General features: G+C 54.8%; 5 protein-coding genes across 5 annotated transcripts; 2 read left to right on the forward strand and 3 right to left on the reverse strand.

Moving 5' to 3' along the window:
* Positions 1-1,058: 1,058 nt before the first annotated feature.
* BDZ83DRAFT_577605 (uncharacterized protein) lies at positions 1,059-4,976 on the forward strand (the record flags this gene model as incomplete). The annotated part of the gene is made up of 2 exons (XM_060505034.1): positions 1,059-1,590; positions 1,669-4,976. 2 exons carry the CDS (start codon positions 1,059-1,061, stop codon positions 4,974-4,976), a joined length of 3,840 nt encoding a protein of 1,279 aa, XP_060365001.1.
* A 42-nt stretch (positions 4,977-5,018) lies between these two features.
* BDZ83DRAFT_318642 (uncharacterized protein) lies at positions 5,019-6,264 on the reverse strand. Its single transcript, XM_060502355.1, has one exon. The coding sequence runs from the start codon at positions 6,019-6,021 to the stop codon at positions 5,062-5,064; it is 960 nt and encodes a 319-aa protein (XP_060365002.1). The 5' UTR covers positions 6,022-6,264; the 3' UTR covers positions 5,019-5,061.
* A 176-nt stretch (positions 6,265-6,440) lies between these two features.
* Positions 6,441-9,573, reverse strand: BDZ83DRAFT_621215 (uncharacterized protein). Its single transcript, XM_060508249.1, has one exon. The coding sequence runs from the start codon at positions 9,216-9,218 to the stop codon at positions 6,615-6,617; it is 2,604 nt and encodes an 867-aa protein (XP_060365003.1). The 5' UTR covers positions 9,219-9,573; the 3' UTR covers positions 6,441-6,614.
* An 834-nt stretch (positions 9,574-10,407) lies between these two features.
* On the reverse strand, positions 10,408-11,761 carry BDZ83DRAFT_577540 (beta-lactamase; the record flags this gene model as incomplete). The annotated part of the gene is made up of 3 exons (XM_060505027.1): positions 10,408-10,823; positions 10,887-11,178; positions 11,237-11,761. 3 exons carry the CDS (start codon positions 11,759-11,761, stop codon positions 10,408-10,410), a joined length of 1,233 nt encoding a protein of 410 aa, XP_060365004.1.
* A 1,323-nt stretch (positions 11,762-13,084) lies between these two features.
* Positions 13,085-15,167, forward strand: BDZ83DRAFT_577445 (HK97 family phage prohead protease; the record flags this gene model as incomplete). The annotated part of the gene is made up of 5 exons (XM_060505020.1): positions 13,085-13,217; positions 13,280-13,512; positions 13,578-13,718; positions 13,781-14,518; positions 14,682-15,167. 5 exons carry the CDS (start codon positions 13,085-13,087, stop codon positions 15,165-15,167), a joined length of 1,731 nt encoding a protein of 576 aa, XP_060365005.1.
* Positions 15,168-15,579: the final 412 nt, after the last annotated feature.

The raw sequence follows: 15,579 nt of genomic DNA on the forward strand, positions 1-15,579 counted from the left end.
GTAATCCGAAGGAAGATGCAGTCAGTAGCAGACCGCCCCGGACTCGGCGCTCTTTAGCAGCCGAGACGGACTTCTAGGCCGAGAGGTCCGTCGGGTCTTCATTGCCTCACACGGTAAGAAGAGCCCGTTGATTGTGCGCCTATTGGTTGCCTCGGCTTTCTTAGCTTTGCAGCGGTAATTGGAATGCGGCGCTCTCGGAAGCTGCTTTGCGGGGTAACCTCTGTACCTTCCGAAATCCAGTAATCGAGGTGCCGCTTTTCGGCTTCCGTTGGATCCACCCATCGGCTCGGAAGTGGGTCGCAGTCGGCCTCCATATTTTTAGGAACCTGGAAACCAAGGCAGTGAGCGTTGCAGTTCAACCAACAACCAACATGCAGCTTCCCACTCTTAACTTCCAACAACCAACAACCAACACAGCCCCCAATCACCAAAGTCCCAATCCACTCAATCATATCATGCAACAGTGAATCCGAAACGCATCCTTCCGACAAGGAGGCGGAGATTCATGATGATCAAGCCACATCAAGCTGGCCGCAGTTGGTCATGGATGCACCGGGGTCCGCTTCAGCAGGCTCACGCTCGTCATTCTGATTGACGACAAGCGGCTGACCACTCAATTAACCCAGCCATATCTGCATCTGTTCACACCTACTAGATGACTTTCTCAAACGCCTCGAGCAGTCAGTCGCCTTGTGCCCTATCCCCGAAGAGTCCATCCGTTTGATGGGGTGGTGGGTCTTCTTGTGCTCTTGCTGAGCCTCCCACCCGCATCGGCGCTTAACCCCCGCCTAGGTTGCATTATTACAACTTAAGTTGGAGGATTGAAGATCTCGAGGCGTTCTTCATTTTAGGCCAATGGGGCAACAGCTTGGTCCTGCAGTTCCGCGGCACTGAGCCGTATGGTCATACATACAAAATGGCGACAACCAGCCAACCCGCCCCTAAACGCAGCTGGTTTCCGCGATAGACGCTCACTCATCTCTTTTGGCTTCTGCAGGATTCATTGGCTGTGCGGAGAAAGAGGTCGGCGTTGAAATAGACGAGTGGTTATTAGAAGAATGGAGTATCGCGACGATATTCCGTGCGGGCGCCGGAAGGAAAGCCAGAAGCCATACAGCATCCGTCGGAAACCCATCTCACGGAACACCCTCAGCTACGAGCCTATTCACATCGAGACATCGAGTGGCACGACCATCAATAATGACATATGGAGGCCTCGCGAAGAGATAAACCTCATTGCAAACGCAGAGCCCGAATTTTCAAACACCTCTCGATCCATCGAGCCCTCCTCGAAATCACAGAACAGCACCTCCTACACACATGTCAATGCCAGTCATGGCTTGTTAAAGGCTACTGAGAATGTGAAAGTCGCCGGCATTGATGAGGAGAGCAATCACAAAGGATACGTGGCAGCTTCATGGCGCCCGACTTGGCTACATCCACTTGGGCTAGCACTCTTTGCCAGCCTCTTCCTCTTCCTCTCCGTGGCGCTGGCTGCCATGCTGTGGTACTCAAATACCAATAATGGACTTTTCGAAAGTCGTCAAAGTCTGTTGCACACTTATCTGTGGCGATTTGGGCCGACTGCTTGTAAGTAGTGCGCCATATCCTCGACTCTCAATCCCGGAAATGACACCCCGTTCGACTGTCTGACATTTTGCTGTCTAGTCCTCACGATTTTGACCATTTTCTGGGCCAGAGTCGAGCTGCAGGCTATGATGTATATGCCTTGGATTTCTCTACGTTCAGGTCCCTCGCTCGGAGAAAGTGATCTAGCACTCGACTACACCACGATGCTTTTACCTCTTGTTTTCTCCCGGTCATTTCGTCGGAGGCATTATCTTGTTTTCCTGGTGGCTTCCATTTCTGCCTTGCTAAAGGTTCAAATCATCCTTGCTCCTGGATTATACAGCCTCACGGGACTCCAAGTTACACGCCCTATCGGCATCCTTCTACAAGACACCTTTGACTCGGTGACACCAGAAACTACATACACGCCGGACGCGAGCGTCTATTACAGGGCAAGGGCACAATACGACTTCAACGTCGACTATCCCTACGGGGTCGCGGAAGGTTTTGCGTTTCAAACGTTTTACACCGGGAGTGATTTCAGTCGAGGAACTGTCGCCAACCCAGTAACGGCCACCGTAGGTGGGCTTTTCCTAGACACCCAGTGCGTCAAGTTGAACTCCTACGCAATTTTGGAACAGCACAACATCGCCAACTATCAGGGCAGGGGCTTATACATGAACTTTACCGTGAAGCTTCAATTCGATGGATGCGAAGAACCAGTCATCGTCCCGCATTTTGACGCCTGGCCCTCTCCGAGACCGAATGCCACATTTTGGGGCTTGCAGACGGACTCAAAGGTCGGCCGACCCTGTTCTGGATTGCCTTTACAAGCGCCGGCTTTCTTATACTACAATGGGGTATTCAAGCTACGGAGCGATAACTCGTCTGAGTATCTCCATCCACCGGCCGCTGTAATCTGCGAGCCGCAAGCTTGGTTGACAAAAGTTCAGGTCACCGACGATGGGGTGAAGCCGAAAGTGATGGCAGTCTATGATGAGCAACGACCTTTGTCCACGCCAAACATCATGACAATGTTTAACAATTCACTCCCGCCCAAGGACATTTGGCACGCGGATACAGTTTCAGGGTGGACTGGTCCGCTCAGTGTTGATCTTAGGTTCAGGGGCCACGCGACTACCGAGTTCCCAGAGGTTGTGACGACCGACATGTTGCAAGATTCATCTCAAAACATTACACGCCGGCTTGGGCCATTCGCAAGCCACTACCACCTTCGACAAAAGGAAAGCACCAGTGGAAGTGGTACATCGCTGCAGCGTATCGTTCGCCTTACCATAAACCCCAAGATTTGCCTAGCGATGATTGCGCTGTTCATTTTCAACGCCGGAATCACTGCGTTTCTACTTTGGCGTTATTATCACTACACCTCGGTCTGGCATCGCGACCCGGCAACGCTCCTCGGAAGTACAATGTTTCTCAGTAATCATCACGACATCACAAACCGGGCTGCAGAAATCAAAGGCCCATCGCCGGACTGGAACAGCGGCGCCTTTACGCCCTTGGTATTGAAAACGACATCACGTGTAGTATTCTGCATCTTCACCATGCTGCTGGCGAGTAGTCTTGTTGTCACCCTCCGACATTCCGAGACATCGAATGGACTTGCAACCATTGAAGAAGACGGCTATTTACACCTAATGTGGACTTCCTTCCCAGCTACCATAGCACTCGCAGTGTCCCTCTACATCAGCTCTTGCGATTGGTCATACCGTGATCTTGCGACTCTCTACCAGCTCTCTAGAGCCACATGTAACTCTTGCGACCTTGACCGCTCCCTATTGGATATGCTGGGACTACGCGCGCTGTACTACTCTTTCCGTTACCGTCTCTGGTCTGTCACCGTCTCTCAAAGCCTGGCCCTCGTATGCGGGGTACTCACTTCCCTTGTCTCGATCATCTTCACAGTCGAAGTCATACCCGGTTCGACACCAGCTCAATTCCAACAAAAGACTTGGTTTCAAATACGGGACAACGTTGGGTACGAGCTTGATTACACAGCGAAACAAGAAATGTTCAATGGTCTTTGGACCCGTCGGGAAGAAGGCTCTTTAACTTATCCGGAAAACACGTTCGACAACCTTTTGTTCCATGATTTCGAAAGCATCGACACCCTCGACCCATCCAAGAACCTTTCCGTCGCAATCAAAACACCAGCGACCAAGGTTGAGTCTCAGTGCACCCAACTCAGCGAGGATACGTACGACATCAGCCATTATAATACTACCGCGACAAACGGGAGAGTAGGCTATTACGCGGCCATAGTCGTCAGATTTTGTGATCCTGGAAACGACAAACCTACTAGGATCAAAAAAGACATCGACCTCGGTAAAACTGACCCGGCCGATCCGCTGGGAAGCATATACTTTTCTGGCATGATTCAGACGCAAGCGAACCCAGTCGTGGACGGCTGCATGCTCGAGAGCCAGTTGGTGCACTCAAACTTGACGACGGCTTTATACCCTACCTATGTTTGGGGAGCGTTTGACCCGGCTCAAAACAACTTTTCCTTTGTCGCCGTTTGGACCTGCAAATACTCTTGGGTCGAAGTTGATGCGGAAACCAATCTGGTCTTCTCCGATGGCCGTCTCGCCATTGACCCGGAGAACCCCCCACGACCAGATATGGCGTCCATGAGGCCCCTGGACCCCACGCTTGATCTAAACACTTGGTTTGCCATGTACCCAGAGGTCGATCTCGGTGGCACAGGAGATCAGTTCAAAGGGGTGGAGGGCCCCTTCCGACCACTGATTAAACCGTATGGGACGCTGGATTTGTCGGCGTTTGGAGACGAGGGACAGCAGGCGGACGTGATGCAAAACATATATCACAACTACGCCCTGAGCTCGGCGCAACTCGCCAACGTCGTAAACCGCAAACCCATCACCGCCGAAAGCGGACCTTCGCCGGCCCCGGTTGTGGAGGCGACCGTATATGACAATGGCCGCCGTCGGCTCGTACAGAACCCGACCATCACGTATGTCGTGGTAGGTATCCTGGGAGCAGTCATCCTGTTCAACATCTGGGCGCTGATATCGGCCTCGATCCGGCGCTGCGGCGGCGGGAATAGCTGGTTGCTGGACATGGATGCGAGGGGTCTCGCGCCGGACGGGTTCCGCAGCATCGCCGCGGCGGCAAGTTTGCTCCGGAACTCGAACGCGGCGGCGCATCTGCCGCCTGGCTCCGAAATGATGTCGTCGGATGAGGTACACGGGCATATGCATGGTTTGGGCTTCCGGCTGGGATGGTTCAGGAGGGAATGTGATCAGACGAGGCATTATACGGTTGGCGTGATGGGCGATCCGGCATTTAATTACATGGGTGTCAGAAGGAGCTCAAAGAGGGCTTCGGCAGGGTCTTTCAGGAAGGAAAGTGTGCTCGAATCATGACAAATGACAGTCTATCACGAACGATGGGTGTAGGAAGGAGGGAATACAGTTGTCAGAATCTTCATGTAAAAATGCTTGGGTAGATTCAAGACTCCTCCTCAAATATAGAATAAGGAATACTCGCAGACACCGCAAAATTCGGCATATCAACAATCTCCGCAATCTTCAAATCAGCCGCGATGCTGCACAGCATATACGCCTCCTCCCTCTCAAGCCCCCTCTCAGCAGTAAGATACGCAAGTAAACTCCTCAACGCTTTCCTACTCGCCTCCAACAAGTCAGAATCAATCCCCAGCACCGCATACACACCACCATCCTCCGCCTTATGGCCGCGAGCATGCACCGACCCCCGCGTATCATACTGCGGACTCGTAACATACGGCATTTCCTCCCGCACCGTGAACCGCAACGTAGCTTTCATGGGCGTCTCGATCGCCGTACCGCAGACCTCCCCATCCCCTTGGGCGGCATGCCCGTCCCCGCACGAGAAATTCGCCCCTGGGACGCGGATGGGGAGGTAGAGTTTCGTACCGGCCGTAATGTGTTTACAATCTATGTTCCCGCCCGTCTCCAGCGGCGGGATCGTCGGGAAGGGACCTGCTTCAGCCGGCGCTACCCCCGCTATGCCTAAAAACGGACGCAGCGGGATCTTGATGCCTGGTCTAAACACAATATGCGTCGCGTCGGCGTCCCAGTGGAAGTGTTTAATGACATGATTAGGGAATTCATCTGCTAATAGTCCGAAGCCTGGGAGGATTGCGGTCCAGCCCCAGCCCTTAGGCGGTTTGAGGGAGAGAAATTCGATTTCGAGGACGGAGCCCGGGGATGCGCCGGTGATGGCGACGGGGCCGTGGATTGGGTCAAAGGTTGCGAGATTTAGGGTCGCGAGGGAGGTTGGTGTTGTGGTTGGTGTTATTTGACCGCCAGAGGAGTCGTGGAGGTCAAAGGTTACGGGCTGATTTTGGGGGACGGTGAGGAGGGGAGGGGTTTTGCTGGACCAGTGGAGGGTTGGGTTTGCGGATGTGATGTGGAAGGAGGGGGCCATTTCTGAGAGATTTGGGATGGTGGAAGGGGTCGTGATCTGTAGACTCTGCGTCGGAGATGTTCAAGTGAGTTTCGATGGTTTCATAAGTCTTGTCTTGTAGTCGGAGAGACGAGGAACTTGGTCTTCCGGGGGAGCGAACGGAGGCTGATGACGGGTGGGGTTGCTTATCGGCGGTCGGATGCGGGGTTTCGGGGTTTGAGGGGTGTGTGACGTACCTCTATCCCGGCACGGAGCGGGTCTGATGTACGTATCTGCCGACCCTCCGGCAGATGCTCAGTGTTTGTCTTCCAAGGTTTCTGGCGAGGCTGAGGCTGACTAGGGGTCTCGAGCTTGGTGTTCATGACCTCTTGAATCCTGTTTTGGCATGAACAATAGAGTGGCAGTCATCAGGCACATGCTTTACCGAGAGAAGTGAATAGCTGTGTGCTCCTTGAATGGAACATTGCCCATGATCGTGACATCGTATTCCAGTCGCTTCGTTCTTAACTGATAAGTTGTCGGCACAACTTGACATAAATACACTCTATCTCCCCTTTTCATCCACCTTTTGCATTACCCAAGGCCCGTCCCTAGATGCCCCAAGGCCGCTCAAATCACAAAATCTCAACCGGCCCAAAAACGTTCCAAGAATCCTGACTCCCAACCATGCCCTCAACACTCAATCCCTTCGCCCGCTCCGCAAGCAACCCGCCGCCCAGAATCCCAGCAACCTGCCTCGACAAAGTCGACTTGCGCCCCAAATACCACAACGCCTTGACACAGTCCTCACACCGATCCAGCGCCTCCGCCACAACCTCATCCCCAACACCCAACCCACCACCACCACCCGCCGCCTCCTCAAGCAACAAAGTCCCCGCCATCGCAAACGACCGAATCAACACCATAGTCCACGGCTCCGTAAGCAAAGCCCCCTCCTTCACAGCCGGATGAAAATCCAACAACACACCCAAGCCGCCCACATCATGCTGCGGCGTAGCCGCCCTCGCGAGATCCGACACCTCGCGCACGCTCGCCCTCCTCAGATCGCCCACCAACCCACTCGCCACCCTCTCCGCGGCGCGCGAGGCACTCCCGAGCCCCTGCTCATCCACGAGCGCGATGCAATCCGCCATCATCATCGCCGCGAGAAGCCAGTGTCCCAGCAGACAAATGTACCAGCTCTGGATCTTGGAGGGGATCGCGTCGTGGTGCTCGATGCAGTCCCGAAATAGAGGACCGTACATCATGTTCCAGTGGCGGTAGACCGCCAGCCCGTCTTGGATTGCGTCCTCGATGGACTTTGGGGACGCGGAGCCACGGGACGAGAGGGCTTGGATGCGTGTAATTTTGCGGAAGAGCAGGACTTTGACGGGGGCTGCGTCGCGGAGTTCGCGCTCGAAGGTGTCGGTGGGGCAGGGCCAGCGTAGAGGTGCGAGTTTTTGGTTGCGTTTGATGATGAATTGGTCGTTCCAGCTGTCTGGAGGCGGCATCACTGCCGGGATGGTGTCGTCGTCTTCGTCTTTGCAGGGCGGTGAATCTTGCTTCTTTGTTGCTGTCTCGCGGCTGTCTTCGTCTGAGACGACAGGCGGTCTGTCGGAGATGGCGGAGGATAGGGTGTCGAACATGATGGCGAGCCAGAAGAGCATCTTCATCGTTGCCTTTTCTTCGCTGTGGGCATCTTCTCCAATACCACCAGCCCATCCCGATTCATTTCTCGTGTTCATGCCGCGTGCCTTTGCCCGTTTTCTCCTCTCAAAGTTCTCACACCTGCGCTTGAGGACGTGTAGGCGTCGAGCGCCGCGCTCTACGTAAAGCGAGTACCCCTCCTCATCCAGCGCCGTCTGCACCTTTTCCTTTGTGCCGGGCGTCTCCCAGTCGTTTCCGTCTCCGTTGCTGTAATCGTACCCCAACTGACTCTGGCCGACCATTCCTTCGTTGAACTCCCACCCGATCCCCTCCGCGCTCTCCTGATTCTTCTGCGTAAGACCAAAGAGGAGCTCCGCCATGGCCACCTTGAACGAGTCCACCCCAGCGCAATCATCCAGGCACCGCTGCGCCTGGTTCCAAAATGATATCTGCAGCGCCGTGTCGAATTCCTGCTCGGTTCCCGGCACGGATTCCCCAAAGCCGTTTGGTTTCTGGTACCGTGCTTGACTCCGTTGACTTCCTTGCGCCCATTGCGCTGTGAAGGCCATGATGGCGAGGTGTAGCGCTTTCGTGGCTTTCCGATCTTCGGATACGCTGAGCGGTTTTAGGCCCAGCGAGGCGAGGGATTTGTCTAGCTTGAAGACGCGGCGGTAGATCCTGTTGGGCAGGTTAAGGTGAATTTGCGTTGGATCGTGACCTCGCGCATCGCCGACGAGACTCGAACGCTCCAGCTGTGTGGGGGTAAGTATGTAAGGACAGTTCTGCTCCACCAGCCAGCACGAGAGCGCGCCCTCCATGACGTCGTGGTACAGCTTCATGAGGTTATCCGTCATGAGCGCCTGATTCGTCCGCGCAATCATCGCCTGCGTGGCCGAGTACTCTGAGATTCCGGCACCACCAGGTGGCGCATAGTTCATGGTGTGCGCTTGCTGCCACGCCCTCTTGCGGGCGTTCGGATTGATGCCCATGGTCGAGCAAGTCGAGTCCGGGCTGAGGCTGATTGTCGAGGCGCCGTGCATGGAGACGAGGTCGGCGTCATCGAAGCCTGGAAGCTCATCTGAGAGACAGCTGGGCGCCGAGAGGGATGAGGGGCCCGGGAAGAGGAGCGAAGCGGCGTCGTCGGCGGATGGGTCGAAGGTGAGGTGCTCGTCGGCGGGGGATAGCGTGAAGAGGTCTTGGGGGAATCCATAGTCGTTTGCTGCTGCTGTTGCTGCTGCTGCTCCGCCAAAGGCATGTGAGCTTGGCGTCTCGTGGGTGAGTGATGCGATATGATCCGGGATGAGTGACTGAAGCTCGGCGAGTTGGGCCTCACTCAGACCTGATGGACCTTGCGATGCTGGCGATACCGAAGCGTTGTTGCTATTGCTCTCGTTGATGTTGTTATTCTTCTTGCTGTGTGTTGACTTGACCCTCTTCCGACTCGGCGCGGCGGAAGCGGAAGCGGCGCCGGCAGCGGCAGCGGTCTTCTCGGCGGACTGCCTTCGGACGCGGAGCTGGGCCTGCTGTGACCGGGCCCAGTTGAATGTGCACGACTTGCGCGTCTTTGAACAGTTTGAGCACGGCCCCTTCATGCTCTGCCAATCTGTTGCTGAAGAGATTAGTCCCAAGGTGAAAGGGAAAAGTGTATTTGCTTCGATTCACTCTGTGCTACCTACCAACCTCCCATTGCAGGTCCGCATCCAGACACAGCTGGATATCCTTGAGGGCGCCCGCGTCGCAGGCCCTCTTGCCCTTGCGACATTGGTCGCAGCTGCTATTCTGCCGCCTCATCGCGTTCGCGTATCGTCGGTTATCGTGGTTTCTTCTCACACTACTCGGTGGGTATGTGTCAAGGTGAGGTGAGATGAGATTTCAATGTGGAGGTTGAGCCAGGTTGTGAGGCGGAGATTCGAGACAATCGAAGCTGAAAAGAAGGGGTGGGTGTGGTCTCCAGCTGTCTCCAGTTTCTTTTCCCCCAACAAAGAAAAATCCCCGCTAGTTCCAAAACTCGTGACCAGTCAGATCCCCCGGCCATCCGAAACGACGTCGTCACGGGGAGGTCCCTGTCGCCAAAACCCCGCGTTTTTTCCCCCTTCTCTCACCTCTCTTAGGCTTCTCTAGCGTGTCGCCTGCGTCAGCAAGGAGAAGAAAGCGGGGTGCATACGGCGAGTTTGCCAGTTGGTTCATGTTTCCCCCCCCCCGCAGATCCTCTTCTTCTGCGATGTCAGTCTCTGGTGTGTATGCCAGGTGCCAAGTCCGGTGTTGGCTGGGCTGGGGAAACCGGGGTTGGGATGGGATCCGGGGAAAAGAAAGGGAGGGTAAGGGGGGTTCACCATCCTCCGGAAGCGAGAGCTGTCAACCCCGGATTCCATTGCTTGCGGTGAACCTTACGAGCCACAGGTCAAAGGATCCAATGGTTTGGTTAGACGTTCTTGAAGCTTACCATGTCGCTGGCTGCATTCTTCAACCGTCAGGAGGGTTCTGATGGGAAAATCAGCCCACTTTGAGGTCGTCTTGCAGTTGCATCCTACCTAGGCACCTGTGTAAACCAATGGCGAGTGGGACAACCCTCATGCACTGAGTCTCTGGCAATGGAATTGGTTCAAGTCCTCTTTGACATATTACTAGCTTCATTCTTATGAAAGGAGGCCAATAGGAAAGCATCCATACATGGAAATCTGTTTCCGAAAATTCCGACTAGGAACAAGCCTCATCAGCAACCCCGCGGAAACACGGTGTTGTCCAGATCAGAGACTCGGTTCATGAGCATGGTCATAGACATCACGCACTCAGCCCCTTATACACAGCAGCCTCAACCTGCGCCCAAAGCCCCATGACCGAAGCGTCTCCAAACGGCAGAATCTGCGAGCACACGATCCCGGCCACCCCGTTCTCCCGGTCGCACCACCAAAACAGGTTCGGCAGCCCAGCCCACCAGGCCGTCCCGCTCGAGCGCCCCGTCGGCCCGCCCGTGATCATGAACGTCAGGCCCCAGCCCTGCGGCGGGTTGCCCGGGATCGGGTAGAGCTCCGAGATCCCGTTGGTCAGCTCCGGTTTCGCGGCCTGGACGCCCTGCCGGGCAAAGTCTGGGAACTTTGAGATTTGGTTGGAGAACATTTCGTCTACCGTCTCCTTCTTGAGGAGTTGGGCTTTCGTAATGGGGCAGGTTCCGTCGTTGAGGAAGACTGCCAGTATACCTGGGATCATTCAGTTTGTCATTCGATAGTTTGACATGATTTCGAGAGAGGCATAGTACGTACGGGTGTATTCTTGCGGCTTTGCAAAGATGCCGGCGCCGCCGCTGTTGAAGCAGGCGCGGATCTCTTCCTCCGACTGCACGATCAATGGGCGATGAAGAGGGTGGTCTCTGTGGACCAACTTGCCGTCGGGCCTCTTGTAATGCATGTACGCCAACTGCGCCTTCATCGAGGGCGTCGGAATCATGTTGGCGTTCTTGAGGCCCAGAGGCTGGCAGATGTTGGCCTGGATGTAGTCGTTCAGACTCATGTTCGTGGCCCGCTCCAGGGCAATGCCAGCCCAGTCAATACCGACCTGCGAGTCAAGTTAGAGGTCATGGTCTCAATAGTGTCACCTTCAAAAATTCACTTACGCCGTACTCCCAGCCCTCACCCGGCTGGAACAACAAGGGCTGCACCATATCCCTCACACTCCCAGAAAACTCATCAATCCCCGCCGGCAGACTCCAATCGCGCAGCCGTTCACTAAAGAAGGTATATCCGAACCCGGCTGTGTGCGTCAGCAGCATACGGAGCGTGATGCCGCGCTTCTTATCCACGAGCTTCCCCTCGGACGTCAGGACCTTAATGTCGGCCAGCTCCGGGCAGAGCTTCTCCAGGTGGTCCGCGTCGTCGAGGTTCAGCTGGCCCTTCTCAACGAGCTGCATGCACGCGATGCCGACCACCATTTTCGTGCACGAGGCAATCCAGTAGACGCTGTCCAGGGTCATGGGCTCCGAGGAGGCGACGCCCCGGGTGCCGGCAGCGTGGGCGAATTGTTCGGTGCCGGTGCGGTCGATGACGACTACGGTCGTTCCGGGGATGCCGCTGGGAGAGGCTGTGACGGCATTTTCCACGATGCCTTTGATTTCGTTGACTGCTTGTGATGAGAGAGGCATTTTGAATCCGAGTGTGAGTCTTTGTATGAAAAGTGAGTTTCCGTGGTGCGAGTGAGATGGCGTGTGAAGATAAATGAGATGAACGGCTCATGTGAGGAAGGAGAGGTGTGTGTGTGTGTGTGTGTGAGTGAGTTCAGATTTCACAGCAGACGCATCAGAGGATCACAGAGATAATCAATTCGGCCGAGCTTCGTCTTGGCAATCTGCGCCTATCCTTTTCCAAGCAGTCATGTCGGTGCGGTAGCATTAAATACGGGACCCGTCGTCTCAGCTGCAGGCCCAAAGAAGAACGCGACGCACGCAAGTTGACGAAATAGATGCAAACCTTAGTACTTTAGTCATTTGAACCGCGTCGAACCTCGGCCCACCACCACCACCAATACGCACTTTGAATCTTGCCGAGAATAGCTGAACCAGCACCAGTGGATTAGAACTTTGGACGGCACCCATTCCGGACTTAGGTCAGATCAACTTCTCCAAGTTGATTCGTCTCAAGACATGGACCATCCCTTCCCTCCCCACGATGTGAACCTGAGAGTTTGCCCTTCCCCGCAAAGCGGTTGTGAGAACAGCACACAGTAGTGTCACGGCAGTTGCGGATCCGCTTCACGGCCGCAGCGGCTCTCCGCATTTCACTGTGACATCCCATTTTGTCTGAATCCTCTTCCATCCAGTATCCGCCCATCGCCTTGCCTGCAGGGCGGATCCGCAGCGGCTCCTCCCCTCGACTCGTCTCCTCCTTCGATATGCTGCGGGGATGCAGACGCGACGGCGAGGCTGGTGTTTGAGGCAAAAGATATGCGGACTTCGACATGTTTTGCTGCATGTCTGAGGTGAGTGCAACCTCGCCGGGTGATGCGGGATAGAGAACATCTGCTGCGGCCTCATGCGTCCAACGTTGCTTTGAAGGCCTCGGGGTCTGCGGCCTCTACGGGCGATAGCAGCATCTTTGATGGGGATATCGATGCAATGCCACGAATGCGGGCAGATGTTCGTGCGGAGAATGTAACTGCGGTTGCCTCTTCCAAGGTATCCGTACATGAAGTTGGAGTACCGTGTCCCCATGGAGATGCTTCTGGGGATACCCGTTGCAGTCGTCTGATGTCACGTAAAGCAACACGTCTCATGCGAAACGAACTGGATAAGGTAGACTTCAGTATGTCGTCACACGAGGCTATAAGAAGCATTGAGCTCCCTCGACTCTGTGTGAAATCTGGAGAAATTGGACGAAAGAACAGTATTCGTCGTCCTTAACTCCCATTATATCATTATCATCATCGTTTGACATTTACTTCTGAGAATTCGATATTGCAAATTCCAGACATGGCTACGATTACAGCTACCCAGCAAAAGAAATTTGCGACCGATCTGACGGACTATGCCAAGCGTCGTCGGACGGACGGGCCCTACGCCGATAACCTCGATGTAGATGTTCTCATCGTAGGCGGTGGATTCGGTGAGCTATCAAACCGCAAATCTTACTCGAATCATCCTCAAAGACTAATATGGTTATCAAAGGCGGGGTTTTTATGCTAAAGACCCTCCGGGAGATGGGACTGCGGGCCGTCATCTACGAAGCCGGAACCTCGTTCGGAGGAACTTGGCGCTGGAACCGCTACCCTGGTGCCCGGGTCGACTCAGAGGTCCCAGAGTATGAGTTCTCGTGGCCCGAGGTGTTCAAGGACTGGACGTGGTCGACCAACTACCCCAACTACCAGGAGCTTCGTCAGTACTTTGATCACGTTGACAAGGTCAGTCACCACAAGACAATTCAAAGGGATACACTTGAACAAAAGCTAACACGGAAGTCACGCAGGTCCTGGATCTTTCCAAAGACTGCTCATTCGATACCGTCGTCACTGGCGCCCAATTCCAACCAGACGAAGGCAAATGGCACGTAAAGACCGCCGACGGCCGCCTAGCAAAGAGCAAGTACTTTGTCGTCGCAGCCGGCTTCGTAAGTCAACAAACCCCCTCTCACTCCTCATTCTGCCGTAAAACTCACCACCAAGGACCTAGGCCTCAAAACGCTACATCCCCAACTGGCCCGGCGTCGAAAAGTTCAAAGGCGTAGTCCACCACTCCTCCTTCTGGCCCGAAGAAAACGTCCCCGTCCGCGGCAAGCGCTGCGCCGTCATCGGCACCGGCGCCTCGGGCGTCCAAATCTCCCAAGAATGGGGCAAAGCTGTCGGCGAGAGCGGCGAGCTCAAAGTCATCCAGCGCACGCCGAACCTGGCGGTGCCGATGGGCAAGCGCAACCTCACGGCGCAGGAGCAGAACATCGCCAAGGACTGGTACCCGCGCCTCTACCAGCTGCGCGAGAAGTGCTTCGGCGGCTTCTTCTATGGCATGGTGGAGCGCAACACCTTTGACGACTCGCCCGAGGAGCGGGAGGCGTTCTATCGGCAGCTGTGGGAGCACGGCGGGTTCCGGTTCTGGTTGGGAAATTACAAGGATATGTTATTCGATGCGGATGCGAATAAGGAGGCATACGACTTTTGGGCGAGGAATGTGCGGACCCGGATTGGGGATGCGAGGAAGAGGGATATTTTGGCGCCAAAGGTGGACAAAATGCCGCATTTCTTTGGCGTCAAGAGGCCTTGCTTGGAGCAGAATTACTATGAGCAGTTCAACAAGGCCAATGTGGACGTTGTCGACATTAGCAAGAACGAGATTGACAGCTTCACGGAAACGGGCATCAGGTTGAAGGACGGGACGACGTACGACTTTGATGTGGTTGCCATAGCCACTGGTTTCGTAAGTCTTCTCCTCTTTCATCTGCGGAGGCAAGGGGTCGGAATCTTGTGCCAGTGTCTTCGAACGCGGCAAAGCATAATACGGAGCACCTTAGCACCCCATCCTTTCCCTGCGTACGTAACGTTGCAGACCTCGTTAAAAGCTAACACAAACCCTTCCCCAGGATATCACCACCGGAGGCATGACAAACATGGGCCTAAAGAGCATCAACAACACCTACCTCCAAGACGAGTGGAAGGCCGCGGCAAACACCTACCTCGGCACCACCGTCAGCGGCTACCCCAATATGTTCCACATGTACGGCCCCCACGGTCCCACGCTGCTGAGCAACGGGCCCTCGACGGTCGAGGTCCAGGGCCGCTGGATCGCCGACTGCATCCGCAAGATTGAGCGGGAGAGTATCAAGTACGTCAACCCGACGGCGGACGCGACCAAGGCGTGGAAGCAGCGGATCAACGAGTTGAGCGACGCGAGCTTGTTCCCGACGACGCGGTCAACGTATATGGGTGGGTCGATGCCGGGTAAGGCGTTTGAGCAGGTCAACTTTGCGGGCGGGATTCCGCAGTATGCCAAAGAGATTCGGGAGAAGTTGGATGGGTGGACTGGGTTTGATGTTGTCAAGGATACGCGGGATAAGAGCAGGATTTGAGTTGGTGGAGACCGGTTTCCGTTGATTTAGTCGCGAGGTTTTCATCGTAGTAATTATGTCTAAATCTCTCGTTGTGATCTTCATGAAACACAATTGCTGGGAATACCATGGACATTTTCCATTGAATTGAAATTTGTCATTAGATGCCAAATGTTGGACCGCTAGAGCATAGAGGCTGCGTAATACAAATCGGCCTGACAAAGATTTGTCCAACAGTGATAGCGATTCCGATCAAAGGAATTCCAAGTAAATCTTTCGGTGCAGAGTTCTCGTTCAAATGCAATGAGACACATGAATGGTAGTAACATACCTTACCTTAGCCTATGCCGAGTAGTCTTCTTCTATTTGCTGCACTCGCATGTGGTGATAAAGGTTATCTGGTAGCTCAACTGGGGGGCCAAATAGAACGCGC

The sequence above is a fragment of the Colletotrichum acutatum genome, assembly GCF_030867785.1.
Source record: "Colletotrichum acutatum strain CBS 112980 chromosome Unknown BDZ83scaffold_46, whole genome shotgun sequence".
NCBI lineage: Eukaryota > Fungi > Ascomycota > Sordariomycetes > Glomerellales > Glomerellaceae > Colletotrichum > Colletotrichum acutatum.